The sequence below is a fragment of the Seriola dumerili genome, unplaced genomic scaffold (assembly GCF_002260705.1).
Source record: "Seriola dumerili isolate Sdu_G_001 unplaced genomic scaffold, Sdu_1.0 BDQW01000102.1, whole genome shotgun sequence".
NCBI lineage: Eukaryota > Metazoa > Chordata > Actinopteri > Carangiformes > Carangidae > Seriola > Seriola dumerili.
Genome location: NW_019174357.1, coordinates 146,177 through 162,624, shown reverse-complemented (window position 1 = coordinate 162,624; position 16,448 = coordinate 146,177). Strand labels below are relative to the sequence as shown.

The 16,448-nt window shown below is 40.0% G+C and overlaps 1 protein-coding gene across 1 annotated transcript; it reads left to right on the top strand.

The window, feature by feature from the left end:
• The first annotated feature begins 504 nt into the window (after positions 1 to 504).
• Positions 505 to 4,428, top strand: LOC111222547 (somatolactin). The gene is made up of 5 exons (XM_022746319.1): positions 505 to 520; positions 769 to 959; positions 2,467 to 2,580; positions 3,898 to 4,077; positions 4,234 to 4,428. The coding sequence occupies exons 1-5, from the start codon at positions 505 to 507 to the stop codon at positions 4,426 to 4,428; spliced, it is 696 nt and encodes a 231-aa protein (XP_022602040.1).
• The last annotated feature ends 12,020 nt before the right edge of the window (positions 4,429 to 16,448 follow it).

Genomic DNA, 16,448 nt, shown 5'->3' with positions numbered 1-16,448 from the left:
TCTACGCTGTCTTTTCCCCAGCCTTCTCTGTCATGCATGTCTAAATCTACATTACATACTTCCCACAGCTGAAAAGAAGGATTTTACAGCCCGTCCCTTTTTTTAGCTTTTGTTTGATAAATCTTATCAGTCTCAGTCTTCATTCTTAGATTATTGGCCAGTGGCATCAGGATTTTTGGATAGAATGTAAATGCACAAAACATTTATTTGGATTTATTTTGAAATTGAGGTCGATTAGGAGATTTCACATATCCAGGTATATTTAGAGAAATTCCCAGTTTGCAACTTTAAACTATAGGAACAAGATATTCAGGCCTAGCATGCTGGTGGTATTTATCTTGGTATTATGCATGAGAAAAGAAATGTGTTGGTTTGGGAAGACTGGTATCTTTTTACAAGAACCTACGCAAGCCCTGAATGACCTTTTCCTATTCATGACCTGGTCAGGGTTTATAATAGACCGCAAGTCAGCATGTCAGAAAAGCAAGGACAGACACTAACAGAATGCACATGATGACAGGTAATGAATCTCACCTCAAGACAAAGAAAGTTGTGGATATGTTTTGTGATTGTGTGTAGTTAATGGATAGAGATCATTATTATATTATTATATATTATTATTATTATTATTATTATTATTTTCATTTATGTGCTCTGAAGACGGTAAATCAGGCAGCACTACAGCAAATAATAGAGGATGGTTTTGTGTTTTATGCATGTTTGGGTGAGTATCTACTTACGAAGATTTGTGCATGCCTTTCTCTTCAGTCAAGCAGTGGGGAGTATGGGCTGTATTGCTCTGGCCCTGTCTGTTTACTATGAGCATCCCTCTAGACTGTAAGGAAGAGCAGGGCAGCCTCTCCCGCTGCCTTTCCATCTCCCAAGAAAAACTTCTAGATCGAGTCATCCAACACGCTGAGCTCATCTACCGTGTCTCAGAAGAATCATGTTCTATGTTTGTGAGTAAATCTTTGCACTTGCGAACCACTATGGGGAAAAAATGTTTCAGCTGATCTGTTGCATCCACAGGCTCTTACTCTTAAATAATATAGCTGAATATATATTATATACACACATATATATATATAGATATATGTATATATATCTATATACTGTATATATAGATATATATATAGGAGAAACTGAATTTCGCGTCACACTGAGTATCACATGACAGCAGAAATGTATTTTATTTGTAACTAGACTGAGAGCTGCAGTGCAATTAAGAGAAAACCCCATTTTCTACAATGGGGGAATTCTCATTTGAGTCTGTTGGGCTTGAGTTTTTTTGGGTTTTTTTTTATTCTTTTTTTTTTTATGAAAGTTGAAATTAGCATTTTGAGAATCAGTGCTGTAGAAACGTAGCCTGGGGCGAAGGCTACACTGACAGCAGTACAAGATTCTGTGTTTGAGAAGCTGTCTACTATTACTTTTTATGTGGAAGAAAAAACTAGTTATGCAATAAAACAGAGTCATCCAGAGAGCAATGAAATTCTGTTGTTTTATAACATATCAATGTTAAAAAGTAATTAAAAAGTCATTTTTCATTGGTTATAGTCTCAGTAGCTCAGCCTTTATTTTCCAAACTCAATTATTTTTTATCACTGAATCTAGCAAAATTTGGACTGAATTCTACAACAGGAGCAAAAGGACTTTTTGTTGGTCTTTTTCACAATATGCTGGAGCAAAAGCACTGACACTCTCTGTTAGATACTCTGTGTTATTTGCTTTTGATTCTGACATGATCATCACCTCGCTGCCAGGCTTCAAAGTAATCTTCTATTTCTCTTCTGAGCCAAAGATGTTTTATTGAAGAGGCAGGCCTACAGTGGAGTAATACCAATGTGATAATGATATACTGCAGCAGTGAGAGCACAGCTCTTGCAGCCTGTTGAATCCCCTTCACTCGGCGGTTCCAGATCCAAAATGGTCTTTGAAATGGGATGATGTAGAGCTTGTTACTGAGAAGACGCTGCATGGGGTCTACAGATGAGAACAAGTTGGAAAACAAAATGTGCCTCTGCTGTGTCTCCAGTGGCTGAGACTGGTGAAGCTTTTGTCACTGCTTTCCTGATGTGTCTTCGTTTGTGTGATGTGTCTGCCATTGTGTGTTGTTGTAATTCTAAACCGAAGCGAACCGAAGGCTTTCAGATCGGTTAGAGAAATCCAGTACAGTGTTGTGTTGATCACCTGTTACAGAGGGTAACAAGAGGGTTAGGACTAGAGTGTAACTGTTTCCAACCGAAAGCCCAAAACAAATAAAAGTCTAAAAACAAAGATGTATGGGGATGTTGCTGCTTATAAGCCCCTATTCTGAATATATAGAGTAAACTTAACTACAAACAAAACTCACTGTTAATTCTAACAATTCTGTGTCAGTCAGTCAAAGTATTTGTGTGCACATGCATATATTCAACTGGTGTATTTTCTTATGCTTATTTAACACCATGTTTGTCTGACTCACAGGAGGAGATGTTTGTCCCCTTTCCATTGCGGCTCCAGAGGAACCAGGCTGGCTATGCATGCATCACCAAAGCCTTACCCATCCCCAGCTCCAAAAGTGAAATCCAACAGATATCTGTAAGTACTCGTCCACTGATCACCACAGATTTTTTTCTTTTAAGAGTGTGTGTGCACCTCTGTGTGTACGTGTGTATCTATATTTATTAACGTCTGTGTATAAATATGGAGAGTGACTCCATGCAAGTAAAAGAAATACGGGCATAGGTTGTTGCATGTATTTGTGTGAGTGCAGGAATGTGTGTTTGCAGGTATATTACTGACTCTGTCTGGTTGTCTCTGTGCCTGTTAATTATTGTGAACGTGTATTTGTATGTGTGTGTGTGTGTGTGTGTGTGTGTGTGTGTGCACGCGCTTTTGGGTAGTGTTGATGTATAAATCCTGGCATGCACATCTCTGCTCACTTTGCAGCTGCACTGGTGCTAATAGCCATAAGCTTTCTTTGGCAATAACAGTGTCCAAGTGTGCAAGTGAGCCCCCAGTCAGCTGCTGAGTGACCGGATGTTTTCAGTAATTGCAATAAAAAGGTCCTCAGATTTCATAAATATTCATGCCTGTATAACATTTCAAAACACTCTTGTCTGTGTCTACTGAGGTTGTGGCTACTCTCCAGCAGGGCGCAGCCTTTTCTGCTAAAGGTCAACTTGATCAGTAGAGTGGAAGCTAAATTGAGCCAAAGGCCAGTGATGGGTGAATTGACCGATGTGAACTGTAATTTGGTTAATGTGAAGTTCCACAAAAATCCCCCTTCAACTAACAAAGGCCAAGTACAGTATGAATAGCAAAAGGAATTTCTTTATGGACTCATTTGGTAATATTTGCAACTGCTGGCTGAAAGTTTTGTCATCACTTTAATAATAAGTGTGATCTTTGAAACTGCACGTACTTGCAAGACTCCTCTTTATGTTAGGAATTTATCTTCTACCCTTTGTATTGAAATATTGCCTGCTCTGCGGTTTAATGGCCATTTGTGTGGCGGTCATTTGCTCTTTCTTTACAGTCTGCTCTGCTTAGGGGAACTTAAGCAGACTCCACTGCTTCATCCATGACATTTCAACCCTCTTTTGTTGCTCAAAGTTTTGTAGCTGACAAGCCATTGATCCAGAGCCATGCTGTTATTAAGTTCTTCAGTCTTTTTTTGATCACTCTTGTTCGTGACTATCTTAAAGAAACTCTTATGGGCAAATGGCTGCTATTCATTACAAATATAAATGTTCCTAGAAAGACATGAATAGAGTAAAGTGCAATGCTGTTGCAGCTGTGTCGTGCTTTGTTGCGGTGTATTTTTATATTATATTTATGTTAAAAAATAATCTTGTGGTCAGTATATGTCTTATTTCACTCTTTTATCCAACTCTTCCTCTGTGTGCCCTGCAGGATAAATGGTTGCTCCACTCTGTGCTGATGCTGGTCCAGTCCTGGATCGAGCCCTTGGTCTACCTGCAGACCACGCTGGATCGCTACGATGATGCTCCAGACATGCTGCTCAACAAGACCAAGTGGGTGTCTGAGAAACTGATCAGTCTGGAGCAAGGGGTGGTGGTCCTTATCAAGAAGGTGGGTCAAATCACAATAGATTTCATTTTTAAAATGATAAATCATGTTTTAGTCCCAGTGTTATAGCTTACCTCTGTCTTTAAATCCCTTCATAGACAATACACCTTTTTAATTATTTCCTATATATTTCAATTGTTTCCAAATGTTGCCACACAGATGTTGGATGAGGGGACGCTGACCACAACCAACAGTGAACAGGGAATATTCCAGTATGATGTGCAGCCAGAGATGCTGGAATCCGTTATGAGAGACTATACTCTGCTCAGCTGCTTCAAGAAAGACGCCCATAAGATGGAGACTTTTCTCAAGCTCCTCAAGTGTCGACAAACTGACAAATACAACTGTGCATAAAACATGTGCAGCTGTTAAATAATACAATGTTTAGCTTTAAATGAATTCCTGTAGTTGGTAGCTGTGCACTTATAGATATGACCATGCCTTAGGCGACTCAGCCTTGCTTACAGTGCGGTACATTCTATATTGATTATTTTGGAACACCTTCACATAAAACTAAGTCGGTGTAATGCTGTGCCCTTACTTCATCATACTGCAGTTTATATTTCCCAGCTCTCAGTTGTTATTTTAACCTGGCAAAGGCAGCAGAGGGCAAACTCCCAAAAGATTATTTGCGTGTCGAGCTGTCAAAAAAATCTGCATATCCTGCCATTGATTTCCATTTCCTTTGTTCTTAACTGGAGTTTGTATTCCTCGCTGCCTCTTGCAGTGTTTTGATTATTCCCACGGCCCCTTGAGTATTCAGTGAGACTCCCTTTTTAAATGGAGTTGGTTTCACTTCTGCATTAGCGAAATGAAACACTTTCACCGGAGATGGGAGTCAAACAGAGAGCAATCGCTACTTAGAAAAGGAGACACATTTTGATTGGCGAAGGAGAGTGTGAGAGAGAAGGAGAAAGAAAAAACAGCTAAAAATGAGAGGCAAGCCTTATCTGGAGATTTAGGTAAGGCTCAAGTTGATATTTGTTGAGTGCTCATCAAAGAATCATGAATATTTCTAGGCTTAAATGTGCCTAATTTAACGTGAATGTAAGAGTCTATTAAGGAAATACTTTCTTCACTTTGAATAAATAATTCAAATGAAGAAATATACAATTCAAATTTTAATTGTTAGATGTTATGAATATATAATGCAGAATGCAAACCACACATTTTTGTACTCTCATGTGTAAATAGAAGAAGCCCAGTGTAATGTGAAAACCTTTCTAGTCGCTGATTTAAGAAGCTAATAAAGCAAATTGTGGAAAGAAAAGAGAAAAAAATGGTGGTTTTGACATTAATTATTTTGTGTTATGTTTTGAGTGAGTGACTGAGTGACTGTCCATAACTGAGGTGAAGAATCTCCAAAGTCAAGATGAAATAGAGCCATTTCCATGTACTTGATTCTGCCCTTTCCACCCCCAAACACAAGAGGGTAGTAGTGCTCTGTCATGAAGGTTATCTTAACAACTAAATTGTTTACTTGAACTATCATGCATTTTATCACATTGCATCTTGCACCGCCGAGAGCAAAGCTAAAATGCACTGGCCTGGGGGAGAGAGACTGAAACTTGAGTGTTTTCTCTTTATTTGTTGCTTAAATTATGTTATTTCCTCTTTTTTCTTTAGATAGATAAGGATGCAAATGTGGGATAATACCAGACATGAGCCACATAAAAACCCATCTATTAAAAGTTTCATATCAGACACAACTTATTGTTGCAGATCTCTTGATCCATGTGATCCCAGAAGCCAAAATAAAGCACCTGCAGTAGTTATCCCACTTGCAGTTAATAAGCTTAAATTGGCCGACTGTATTGCTTGTTCCTGTTTACATCTGCCACCACACCATCAGACAGGGAAATAATAATGGAAGAAGTTGCCACAAGCATTTTTCTTTCCTTTTTTTCTTTGGTGTCAGGTTTCTTCTTGGCTGTATTTCACTCTCTCGGGTGTCCTGCTACATCCTCTGCTCTTCCATCCTCTGTAACCATATCAGAAAAGGTAAATCAGCCCTGTGGTTGCCACAGTGAGTCCGGTGTCAGCAAAGAGAGGTGGTATCATGTGGTGTGGGTGGATGTTGAGGCAGGATGTGGTAGGGGGGCCTAGTGTCAGCAATGTCAGGTTCAGCTTCCTGTGGCCTAATCACTTCAGTATGGGGGCTCAGAGGAGATTGGGTAGCCTCTGTTCTGCTCTGCAGGGCTGCAGCTCCACAGCCTACAACCTATGTAGAGCAACCATCACCTTACTTTGTTTGGTCCCTAACAACACGTGAGTAATCACAGGCAAGCTAAAGCCCTGTGCCCCCACCCACTTCTCGAGCTTTGAGGCCATAAATATTAAAGATTGGCTATAAGTAGTAAGAGGAGGGAGGGGATCAGTGGAGGGAGATAAAGATGTTAGGGAGTTGAAGGGGAAAGAAGGACACAGAGATGAAGGGAGGGGTGTGGGGGCCCGGGTGATTTCACAGTCTAACTATTATAACCTGAGGAAAGGAAATCTAGACTGCTGAGGTGCATAAGTGGAGCAGAGGAGGCGGACAGAGAGGGAGAGGAAAGGAGCAGGAAATGTAAAGAGAATGGACTGAGAGAGGGAGGCAAAGAGAGGTGAAGTGGGCAGCTGTTTCTTTTTTGTTTTTTTTGCAGTGCTGAAGTGTGTCAGTCAACTAGAGAGGGAAAAAAAACAGCGGAAACAAGAAAAGAAAAAAAACCATATAACCAAAATGACTGAGAAAGGGTCTGAGCACAGCTCTGAGCAGTGTGACATGCAGGGAAGTAGGTTGGATCTAGAGAGAAAATGGATGGCTGGAAGGCAGGTACACAGCTAGAGGAGTGAGTTAGGCTGGAAAGTGGTGTTGGCTTGATATGAAACCCAGACTCAAAGTACGAAGTCCTTGAGCCTCCACTGGCTAGCTTGGCTCCCACACTGTTGTTGTGCTTTCATTTATGGCTCAAAATGACAGCTTGGAAAGCCCTGAAACAGTCCCACAGCCCCCCTGTGTGATCTCCCACTCTGAAAATCGTGTAGCAACGGCTCCGTGCCTTTCCTCCCTCATTTCTTCTGCTTTAATGACATATTTAGGCTATAGCAAGAACTTGCCACTTAAAAGGTTTGTATGTTTACTTATGTAGAAGTAGAAAATAGGGAATGAGCAGAGGTGAGAGCGGGAGGATGGTCTTCCCTTTGCATCTCCACTTCTGACAGCCTAGGCTGCTGCTTTTATGATACAGCCGTCTCTGTTATTCCCCTGAAAACCACGGGGAATTTGTTTGGGTCATCAAAGAATGGCATAAGGTTTCAAATAAGAGCCAATCAAACCAATCCTGAGCTCAGTAGGCCCAAGGCTACATCATGCACAGCTGTCAGTGTGTAATCTTAAAGTCAAGCATGTCTGTTGGAGGGGTGACACATCTAAAACCCCTGAATGTCCACCCTCAACTAACCCTCCGCCTCTCCTTTGGCTCCCCAGACGAGGCATCGCTTCAAGGCTCTGTGGAGACGTGAGTGAGGGTCAAGAGGTCGTGGGGATCAAGGCCATCCTAACTGTTCCAATATGTTAGAAGATGTCAGGTTGTAACAGCAGCAGGCTCATGTTTCACCCAGGAAAGACAGTGTTGTAGTGGGTGATAGAGAAAGTCATGATGACAGCTGAATACAGCTGAAAACATGTGGGGAAATGAGGATGAAAATATACCTGACTGTAAATGAATTAATTACTTATTATAGTTCATTAGTGTTTCCTTTGATGGATAATTAAATTAATAATTACATTGCAGCTTTTATAGAGAACTAAGAGCTAAGCAAGCAGAATTGAATAACTCCTTTGTGTCTCTTTGTTTACCCAAATGTTAAATCAATGCACTGTTATGTGAAAGCTTCTCATACAGTGGTTTTCACGGTCATTGCCATTACATAACCTGCACGTGGTGCAGACACAAACGGAGGGGATGCCTCAACATGTGGCTATGATTAATAGGGGAATATTCCAGTTGTGGTGAAACAAGCCCTATGGGGTGTCTCTTGGTTTGTAGCACCGTGAATGGCAGGATTTACACCACCAGGAAATTAGGTGATTACCTCGGAGAAGGTGGGGGAACCTGCTGATGCAATGTTAACTCAGTGGGAGAGCAGCCATCAATTGTCCCAAACTGAAAGCAAGGAATTACAGATCTGTTGTCCTACATGGCATTCCAAAGCTTTGACGACACAGAGACAAACAGGAGGAAAACATCAGTGAGTTGTAAATAAATGCTCCAGACAAGCAGCCGAAAATATGCACTTAAACTTTGCTTTGTCACAGCTCCCATCCCCTGGCTGATAGCTTTCCCTTGTTATGACAGTTAGTGAAAAAAATGTTAAATTTGTTTATTAATATTATTATTAGGTTTCTCAATCATAATCATTCATAATCCAGTGAGGTTGTGGTGTTGGTTTGTGCATTTAATTGTGGTGAAATTATTATTACAACACATTACATTAGTCCAGACTGCTCTGTTTTGAATGGCTCTATGACTGGTTGGTTATGCACAGCACTTTATGTGGACAATTCACTTTTCAGCTTTAATGTCTCTTATTTGTAGCTCGTGTAAATAATTTATTTCCAAAATTATGCAAATGAAAATGTTCAAAGAAATATAGACACAGTTCAACTCAACCATAACCTGTCATTTTCTGGCCAATTTTCTGTACTAGGTCTTTTAGCCGAAATTTGACTTAAAATGTTTTTGTCAATTAATCTACTGATGACTAAAACAACTAAAATGTCATGTGTTTTCACTGACTAAGACTAGACTATACAGAGTTTCAGTCGACTAAACAATACGACAGTTGAAGTTGACTAAATGTGACTAAAACTAACATGAACATTTAGTTTTAGACTAAAGACTAAATCTAAAACTAGGTGACAAATTTTACACTATTCATTAATTATCATTAATTGTTAGTGTAATTTAATTTGTATGAATTGACTCACAATAAATATAACTTTATTGAAGATAAATTTGTTGAAAATGATGTAAAATACCCCAAAAAGGCTGTTATCCCACATTCCATTAATAAGACAGTGAAGAGAAATATCTGTAGTGGATATTATGCTATTATAACAGTACACCTACTGCTATGATTCAGCTCTTTCCTAATGTCCCTCTGAATCCTTTTATGAAGCTTTGAGTGGTATTCAGCTTTTGACAGTTGAACAAAGTGTTTCATCTTCATTGTGTATATCCTTATATGTTTCATTTATGAATGAAGTCAGCAGTTTGCAAGTCTTTTCAGCCTCATGCACAAAAAAAGCCATCTTTAGTTGAAGTTTATAGTTCCTGTGATAAAGCGCTGAGATGCTGCCACTCACTTCCACTCATCAGCTTACTGTGGATATAATGAGAGACAAAGAAAAACATCTTAGATTACTGTATCTAAACGAGCGGCTGTGGAACACACGCCTTCACTTTAGGAAAGAAAAATGAAGGCGGCGGACAGACGCCAAAAGAAGCTGAGCTTAAATCAATGCAATTTCCTCCCTTCACGTCTCTGGCCTGAAGGATTTTTTGGAGTTTTCCACCTCTTTTACTTTTTTTTGTGAAAAAAATTCTTTCTCCTTTGAGATATATACTGTAAGTCAACGTGCACAAGGAGGGGCTGAGCGAGTAAGAGAAAGGGAGGGTTGTGGAAGGGCATATATTTGTCTTTCTGCCAGTGTACGTCTGCTTATGTTTTTCTTAGATCAAGACACAGGCCCAAAAATCTAGTGCATTTCCTTCACTTCAGGAAGCACTTTCATAACTTCAAATATAATAATTTCCTTCTTGGAAAGACGCCGGGGATTATCCATGTGTATTTGGCTTTCATTTATCTGTTTTCTTCCCCCTGAAAGAAAGGGATTGGAGAAAAAAGGGGGAGCTCACAGACAGTAAATGGTTGGACCTCTGGCCTCTGATCCTAAATGGGTTTTGATAGGTGTGGTGAATTCAGTTTCGGCTCAGGGATTATGATTTACCGCATCTCTGGTTTGGCTCCAGGAAAGCAGCACTCACATCCTCTGCCTATTTTCCTGTTTGTTTTGCCTTCCTTTATTGGCAGCAATACTGAATATAAAAGGTATGCAGGAAGAAGCCGTCTCTCCTCTGACATATGGTACTATAAAGAGAAAAGACTGAGGTTGGGTGAGTGTGATGCATTTCAAATACATTGAGGTGTATTAATGAGAATACGAGAGATTTATTTTAGTAGACAAGAACCAATTACTGTGGAACAGTCAAACAAACATTCAAACAAACAGTTGAAGTATCCTTAGGACTCAGTCAGTCATTCATTTAGAATATCTTTTACCAGTATGTTGCTCCATCAAGATTAAGTCACAGGGCTGTAGGTTTACATAAGGAATATTTTGAGAGTACAGAATTGTCCCTAGCAATATTTGAGTTAACTATGTTAGGAGTGAAGTCATATTAAATCATTCCGATGCGGGCCTGGCTCTGAGCATGGGCACGGGTGGCAATGTCCCAACAAATGTCCCACCAATGTCCCGCTTCATCCCAAAATTTAAAAAATAACTATGAAGTAGGGATATTTAGCATTTTCCAATTATCAGTATCATTATTTTGTTCAACCGCAACTGATAAAATAAATTAATTTAAAGATTGATACTTTGGCTCTGACGCAGCTACCTGTCTCTGGTCTGTAGTCACCACTCTGTAGTCTGGAGCAACGTCCCGCCCACAGCACGATTTGATTGGTTATACGTCACTAATAATAGCCTATCACGCTGAAACCTACTGTGTACACGGACGCACATACGGAGAAGTTGCAGTTAACTAGCGGAAGCGTGTGTCGAAGGTAAGACAGCAGACAACACTGAAATTGTAAAAACATAATCCTCTACAGTGAAGTTACAGCAACACCACACTCTGATGAACAAATTCACCTGTTGGTTCAAGACACACCGAGCGAGCGAGAGAAGCTATCGCTAGCTGCTAAACTAAAGTAACGAACACACCTGAATAGCATGTAAACAACTGTTGAATTAGTGAAAGTTGCTCTGGGTGCAGGAGCGGAACTAGTGTAAGTTTAAATGTATAGCGGGTAGTAAGTCACTGTGATGAAGAAAACAGCAACATTAACTGTTCAGACAGAGCAGCAATAAACACTATAGGGCATCTTTAGGCTGCCTGGTGAATCACATCACAGGTGAGAATAGCACCAAACTCAAACAATTAATTCCAGTCAGGCACTTTGCAGTCTTTGCATACAACTGATAATTACTAATATAGGCTATACTCAGTTGTTGGTTTATTAGGAAACAGCTAGATAAAACTGATGTAGTCTAATACAACAGCCCTGCACACCACACTGCCTCTGTCGTGTGTCTGTAGCAGCTGCATCACTGACCTGCTGTGGCTCGTACGCGGCTATGGTTAAAAAATACAATGTTCATATTTTTTTCATGTCTTTGTCATATTCAGATACAGCGTAGACATTGAAACTAGTGGAAGGTCTCCATTTTGTGCAGTGTTAATTGTATTATGTCAATGTCACTATCAACAGATGTTTTCCTTGTCTACATTTGCTGGGAACCACGCGCATCAAGCGGGAACAATACGCCAGACCCTGAAACTCTTGAAGACACGATGCAGCCGGGTGGCGCTCCTGTTGGGCGCTTCAATGAAAACCAAGACGTTCACTTTGCACATGTGACGCAGGCAAGTGTGTCAAGGATCTTAAAGTTTGGTTGTTGGTTTGGTCGAACAATGACGTCAAACTGCAGCTAGCTTACTAGTCACTACTTTCAGCTACATTGGTACTCTTATTTATATGAGACAACTTTCCCCATTGTTTGGAAGGTTTTCTTCTCACACTTCCCCTGACATTAGGCCTTGCCACCAGTATTTCATATTATTGATGTAAGGTCCTTGCTAAGTATGTGCTGTTGTTAATGAAATTGCCAAAACCATGAAACTGACTGTAAACAGTACTAATATTGAAGCTCATAGGATGACTTATTCTATAAGAGTGAACTGTCTGTGAAAAGTGAGAGATACCGTATTTATAATGATGAATAATCTGTATTCTATGGACATTTAAATTATTATAACCATCCTCAGCATTATTTTGCCAGTGATTTGATTTCCCTTGTTTAATGGAAATTAGTTACAGTTTGGCAGTAAGTCAAACATTAATGCACTCTAAATGCAACACACAACACACAACTGTGACCCATCCATTCTTCATCCAGCCACCGTGGATGATGCTTGAAATTACAATGTTTACTTGCTGTGGTCCCCCATACTCTACCCCCAAATTTGTGGCTTCCTCCCATGACCTCTACAGCTGACCAACTGTTTATGTAGCTCCAAACCACTTAAAACAGGCTGAGAGGGTGGTTCGATTTTCATGTGGTATTTGGTGAAAACTGAGGTCAAATACTGTTTGACAATAACAGAAGAAGAGTAATATATTTGCTCCCAAGCCAGCAGCTTTAAGAATAGAGACAGTATGCCAGGTTGTGTCTTGATAGTAGGAGGAAGTAGTGAAGGAAAAGAGTCATTAGAGTCTACCTTAGCACCACAATGTGATCGGAGTGAGTAAGTTAGCAACAAGAGAAAACAATAATAAATGACTTTGGAAGGCTATCCTACAAGAGCCCACAAGTCTGCAGAGAAAAGAGACTGGATATGAAACAAGTTGGGTGCCCACTGGGGTGGTGATGTACTGTACAAGACGTGATGCAGAAACAAAAACATTGTACAGTTGCAGTTTCAAGGGTCCAATTCAAAACTCTATTTACTCCTAATTTGGAGGTAACTGCACGGTAGATTGTTTTGAAGACACAATATTCAGGTGGCCCTGTGAGGCAAGAACGACACTGTGACTGACAGGAGGATAAAGACTGGAGAAGTGCACATGTGTGGCAGGTGAGAGTGTGACATGTTTTGCAAAATCCATGCTAGGTTTCAAAGCTTCATGAATGACTTCTTGAAAAAGTTGCCAGATTTTTGTGATAGCAGAAGAGCAATGCAATCTGGAGCCATACCTTACATGCACCACAGAGAATTTAAATTGTGTGAATCAATTCATATTACACACGTCAAACAGTATATTATAGTCATGGATTAAGGTATCTTAATATGCCAGCTGCACTAATGTCTTATGGTGTCTGTGTCATATGATGTGTAAGTAAAACAAGAGAAAGCCAGATGTTAGCTGAAGTGTGAAAACTTGTATCTGCTTAAACAGATGATGGTATGAATTGTCTACTAGCAGGCACGTGGCATGTGTACGTGGCAGATCTGACTGGAAAGAGAGGCAGAGAGGACAGGGTGATGCTGCTGCATGGTAGAGTGTTGCGATTGTGAGAGTGATTGTGTGCACATGTGGACAGGTTGTGAAAGAGGTACACCACAGTTTGTGTTTTTTGTACGTGTTCCTGATTAAGGTCTGACTATAAATCAGACAGGGAGCAGAACTGTTGATGGCAGTTTGTGTAGCCACACCGCACGTTTGAGCTCAGCAGCTGCTTTTAACTGGCAGAACGGTTTCAATTTTTATTAACTTTATGGCACTTTAGGATGTCTGTATGTACTATTCTATTGTATTTATTTCATATTATTTATTTATTACTTACTAATTTATAATATCTCAGTCCTTCAGAATCAGTTAGCATGGCTATCTTGGGAAATCTGACCTTTAATGCCAACATTTAACAATCTCACAAGGAGAAAAGCCTCAATCCACAAGAATACAGTTCAGCCAAGTTGATTTAAATGATCTTAAATGTGAAAAATACACCACTCTTTTGCTCTTACTTTTCTTCTTACTATTATTTTTGCTCTCCAAATGCTAATAGATCAAACTGTAACTGTTTATAGCTCAAATGTATTTTAAGAGAAGTGGAATATCACTGAAAAGTAGAACAGGATGATGGAGGAAGTACTTAAAGTCTGTTTTCCTCAGAATCCAGTAACTATCAACAACACAGGAAGCATGTTCACTGAGGAGGTAAAGTGAAATTCTCATCATTTTATATGGAGTTATAGCATAGTTTGAGTATTGCTTCATGCAATCAAGTACGGGGTTGGCGTCGAGGTGGAGGGGGGAGCTGAAGAAAATGTCAGAAGAAAAAGTGTTAGGCCTGGGAGTCACTGGCCAATATGTGAATATGCATTTATTATATGTGAAAATGTGTAATCAACCCTCCAGCTATCAGCCTGGCTACTGTCCAAAGCAAGAAATAACTATAAGAATCTCACTTGGAACTAGAAACCCTGATCTTAGTGCCGTTATTGAGGCATAGTGAAATGCATAGTTGTATTAAAGTCAGCAGGTTTTGTTACTTACTGAGGTAGTAGAAATTCTGCCAACTGAATTTCAGTTTTGAACTTTCTTTTGCTGGGTAGAGTTACTCCGGTTCACCGCCATTTCTGCTACCTACGAAAAAAGCTTCTGATGGCTACTAGTTGCACAATTGCAGATGCACTTTCTTCACGCCATAAATTGAGCCCGAAATTTCGTGCCCAGTGGCAGAAAGAATTGCAACGTGAAAGTTTGTATGGAGATGTAAATGTAGCAATTTTCTAGTCTTATCATGCTTTTTCTACTACTCACTCTGATGAAACATCTGGTGCAAATCCGGGGTTCAGTATCATGCCCCTCAATATGTGGATTGGAGGAGCTGGGAATTGAACCCCTGACCTTGAGAATGTTGGACAGCCTGCTCTATCTCCTGAGCCACAGCCGCTAAGTATAGGGAACTAAACGTCAATGGTGTTATTATTCTGTAGTATTTTAGTATTCTATATCACATTGTGCAACCGACATTTACTTCATGAAAATAAGTTACAGAAAAAACCTTGTCTATTGTCACTTTAAATGCACTGAGGGAATAAAGTCAGAACTGTATCTACCTATTGTGGAGAAGAGGAACAGAGGTTAAGGATTTCAATTTATGACAATGGGGCTTTTAAGAATTGACATCATGAAACACAATGAAATCAGAGAAAAAAAATGTCGCTTTGTGTCTTAAACCATGCTAGCTTGATATCTACTTCTAGCAGGGCAAGGCTTTGATGGTCCAACACTCATTTTTTCTTCTACTTTTTTTTTTTTTTTTTCATTTTCATACCAATTGCTTATCCTCCCTGCCCTATTGTTCCAGCGATGTGGCGTGAACACAGCTTCCTGGATTCCCACTCAGCGAGGCGAAGGACAGCACTCCAACTCCCTGCCAAGACACCTTATCTGTGCCTGGCAGCCTGCAGACAGGATGAAGGGGTGAGGGTGAGTAGGGAGGGCTGGAGAGGGTAAAGCCTACCGGATGGGATGGGAAAAGTACAAGAAAAGGGCTTGGTGGAAGATGGAGAAGTAAAAGAATTCTTGAAGTACTCTACATAGGAGCTGTGAATTGAATGAATATCAGAGGGGAAATTGTTTCTTGTCACTAGCATGCAATAAAACAAATTTAAAAAGAAAAAATTTGACAACTAAACAACTAATTTTATGGTCATCTACCACAATCCTTAGACGAATGGAAGCTTAGTACTCTTGAGCAACATGTGTAGACAGAGGGTGGGGGGTACATGGTCAACAAGCAGCAGTCTCTTTGTCACAAACAGTGCTGTAGGTAGTTGGCTGTCCAAATGTCCTCAGTGTCCAGCATTGTTTCAAGCTTCTTTGACATGATGAATGAGCGAAAATCTCACATATCTTCTGTCAGCAGTGGTGGACGGATCTAAGGGCAGCGTTCTGTTTTGTTTTTGTTTTGGCCGTTTCAAGGCCACATGGCTGCCAACTGGTGACTTTTAAAAGGCAAATGTCTAATTAAAGGTACAAAAACAAGGTCTTGTTTGGCAGTAGGATGATTCACTGGTTCCCTCTGTTTGAAACTGATAAGGGTGATTTATTTGACTTTCCAATTCTCTGCTGATGTCTTTCTGTTGTTTGTTTTGGTTTGCTTTGGCATTGAAGCATAACTTGACATTAAATTGATTTTTAGGTGTGAACAAGATTGAAAGTTCACCATTTTGCTCCGGCTCAAACTTCACATTGATTAGTTGTGTGTGTGTGTGTGTGTGTGTGTGTGTTTGTGTTTGTGTTTGTGCGCGCACGTGTGTCTGTGTGTTTGTGCTTGTGATCAGTCAGGGCTAGCCTGCAGCCTGCTGTGCCCATGGGTTTAGGCTTAAGGATGAAATATGGCAGCTGTCTATAGGTTGTACCATGTGTTTATGTTTTTTCAGTGTGGTAAAAACAAGGAGTCAGTGTCCTGGCTCAGAATAAATCATTCAGATTCAATTCCCATGCTGATGTCATAATTTCTTTTGGTTAGAAATAACTTAAACTAACTGAAATTGATGTGCCGCACTAAATGATAATTTTGGTTTTGCTTT

Bases quoted from the DNA above. Each gene is read 5' to 3' on its own strand.
- LOC111222547 (XM_022746319.1), top strand. The intron at 2,581-3,897 runs GTAAGTACTCGT...TGTGCCCTGCAG, and splicing joins GTGAAATCCAACAGATATCT to GATAAATGGTTGCTCCACTC. The intron at 4,078-4,233 runs GTGGGTCAAATC...GTTGCCACACAG, and splicing joins TGGTGGTCCTTATCAAGAAG to ATGTTGGATGAGGGGACGCT.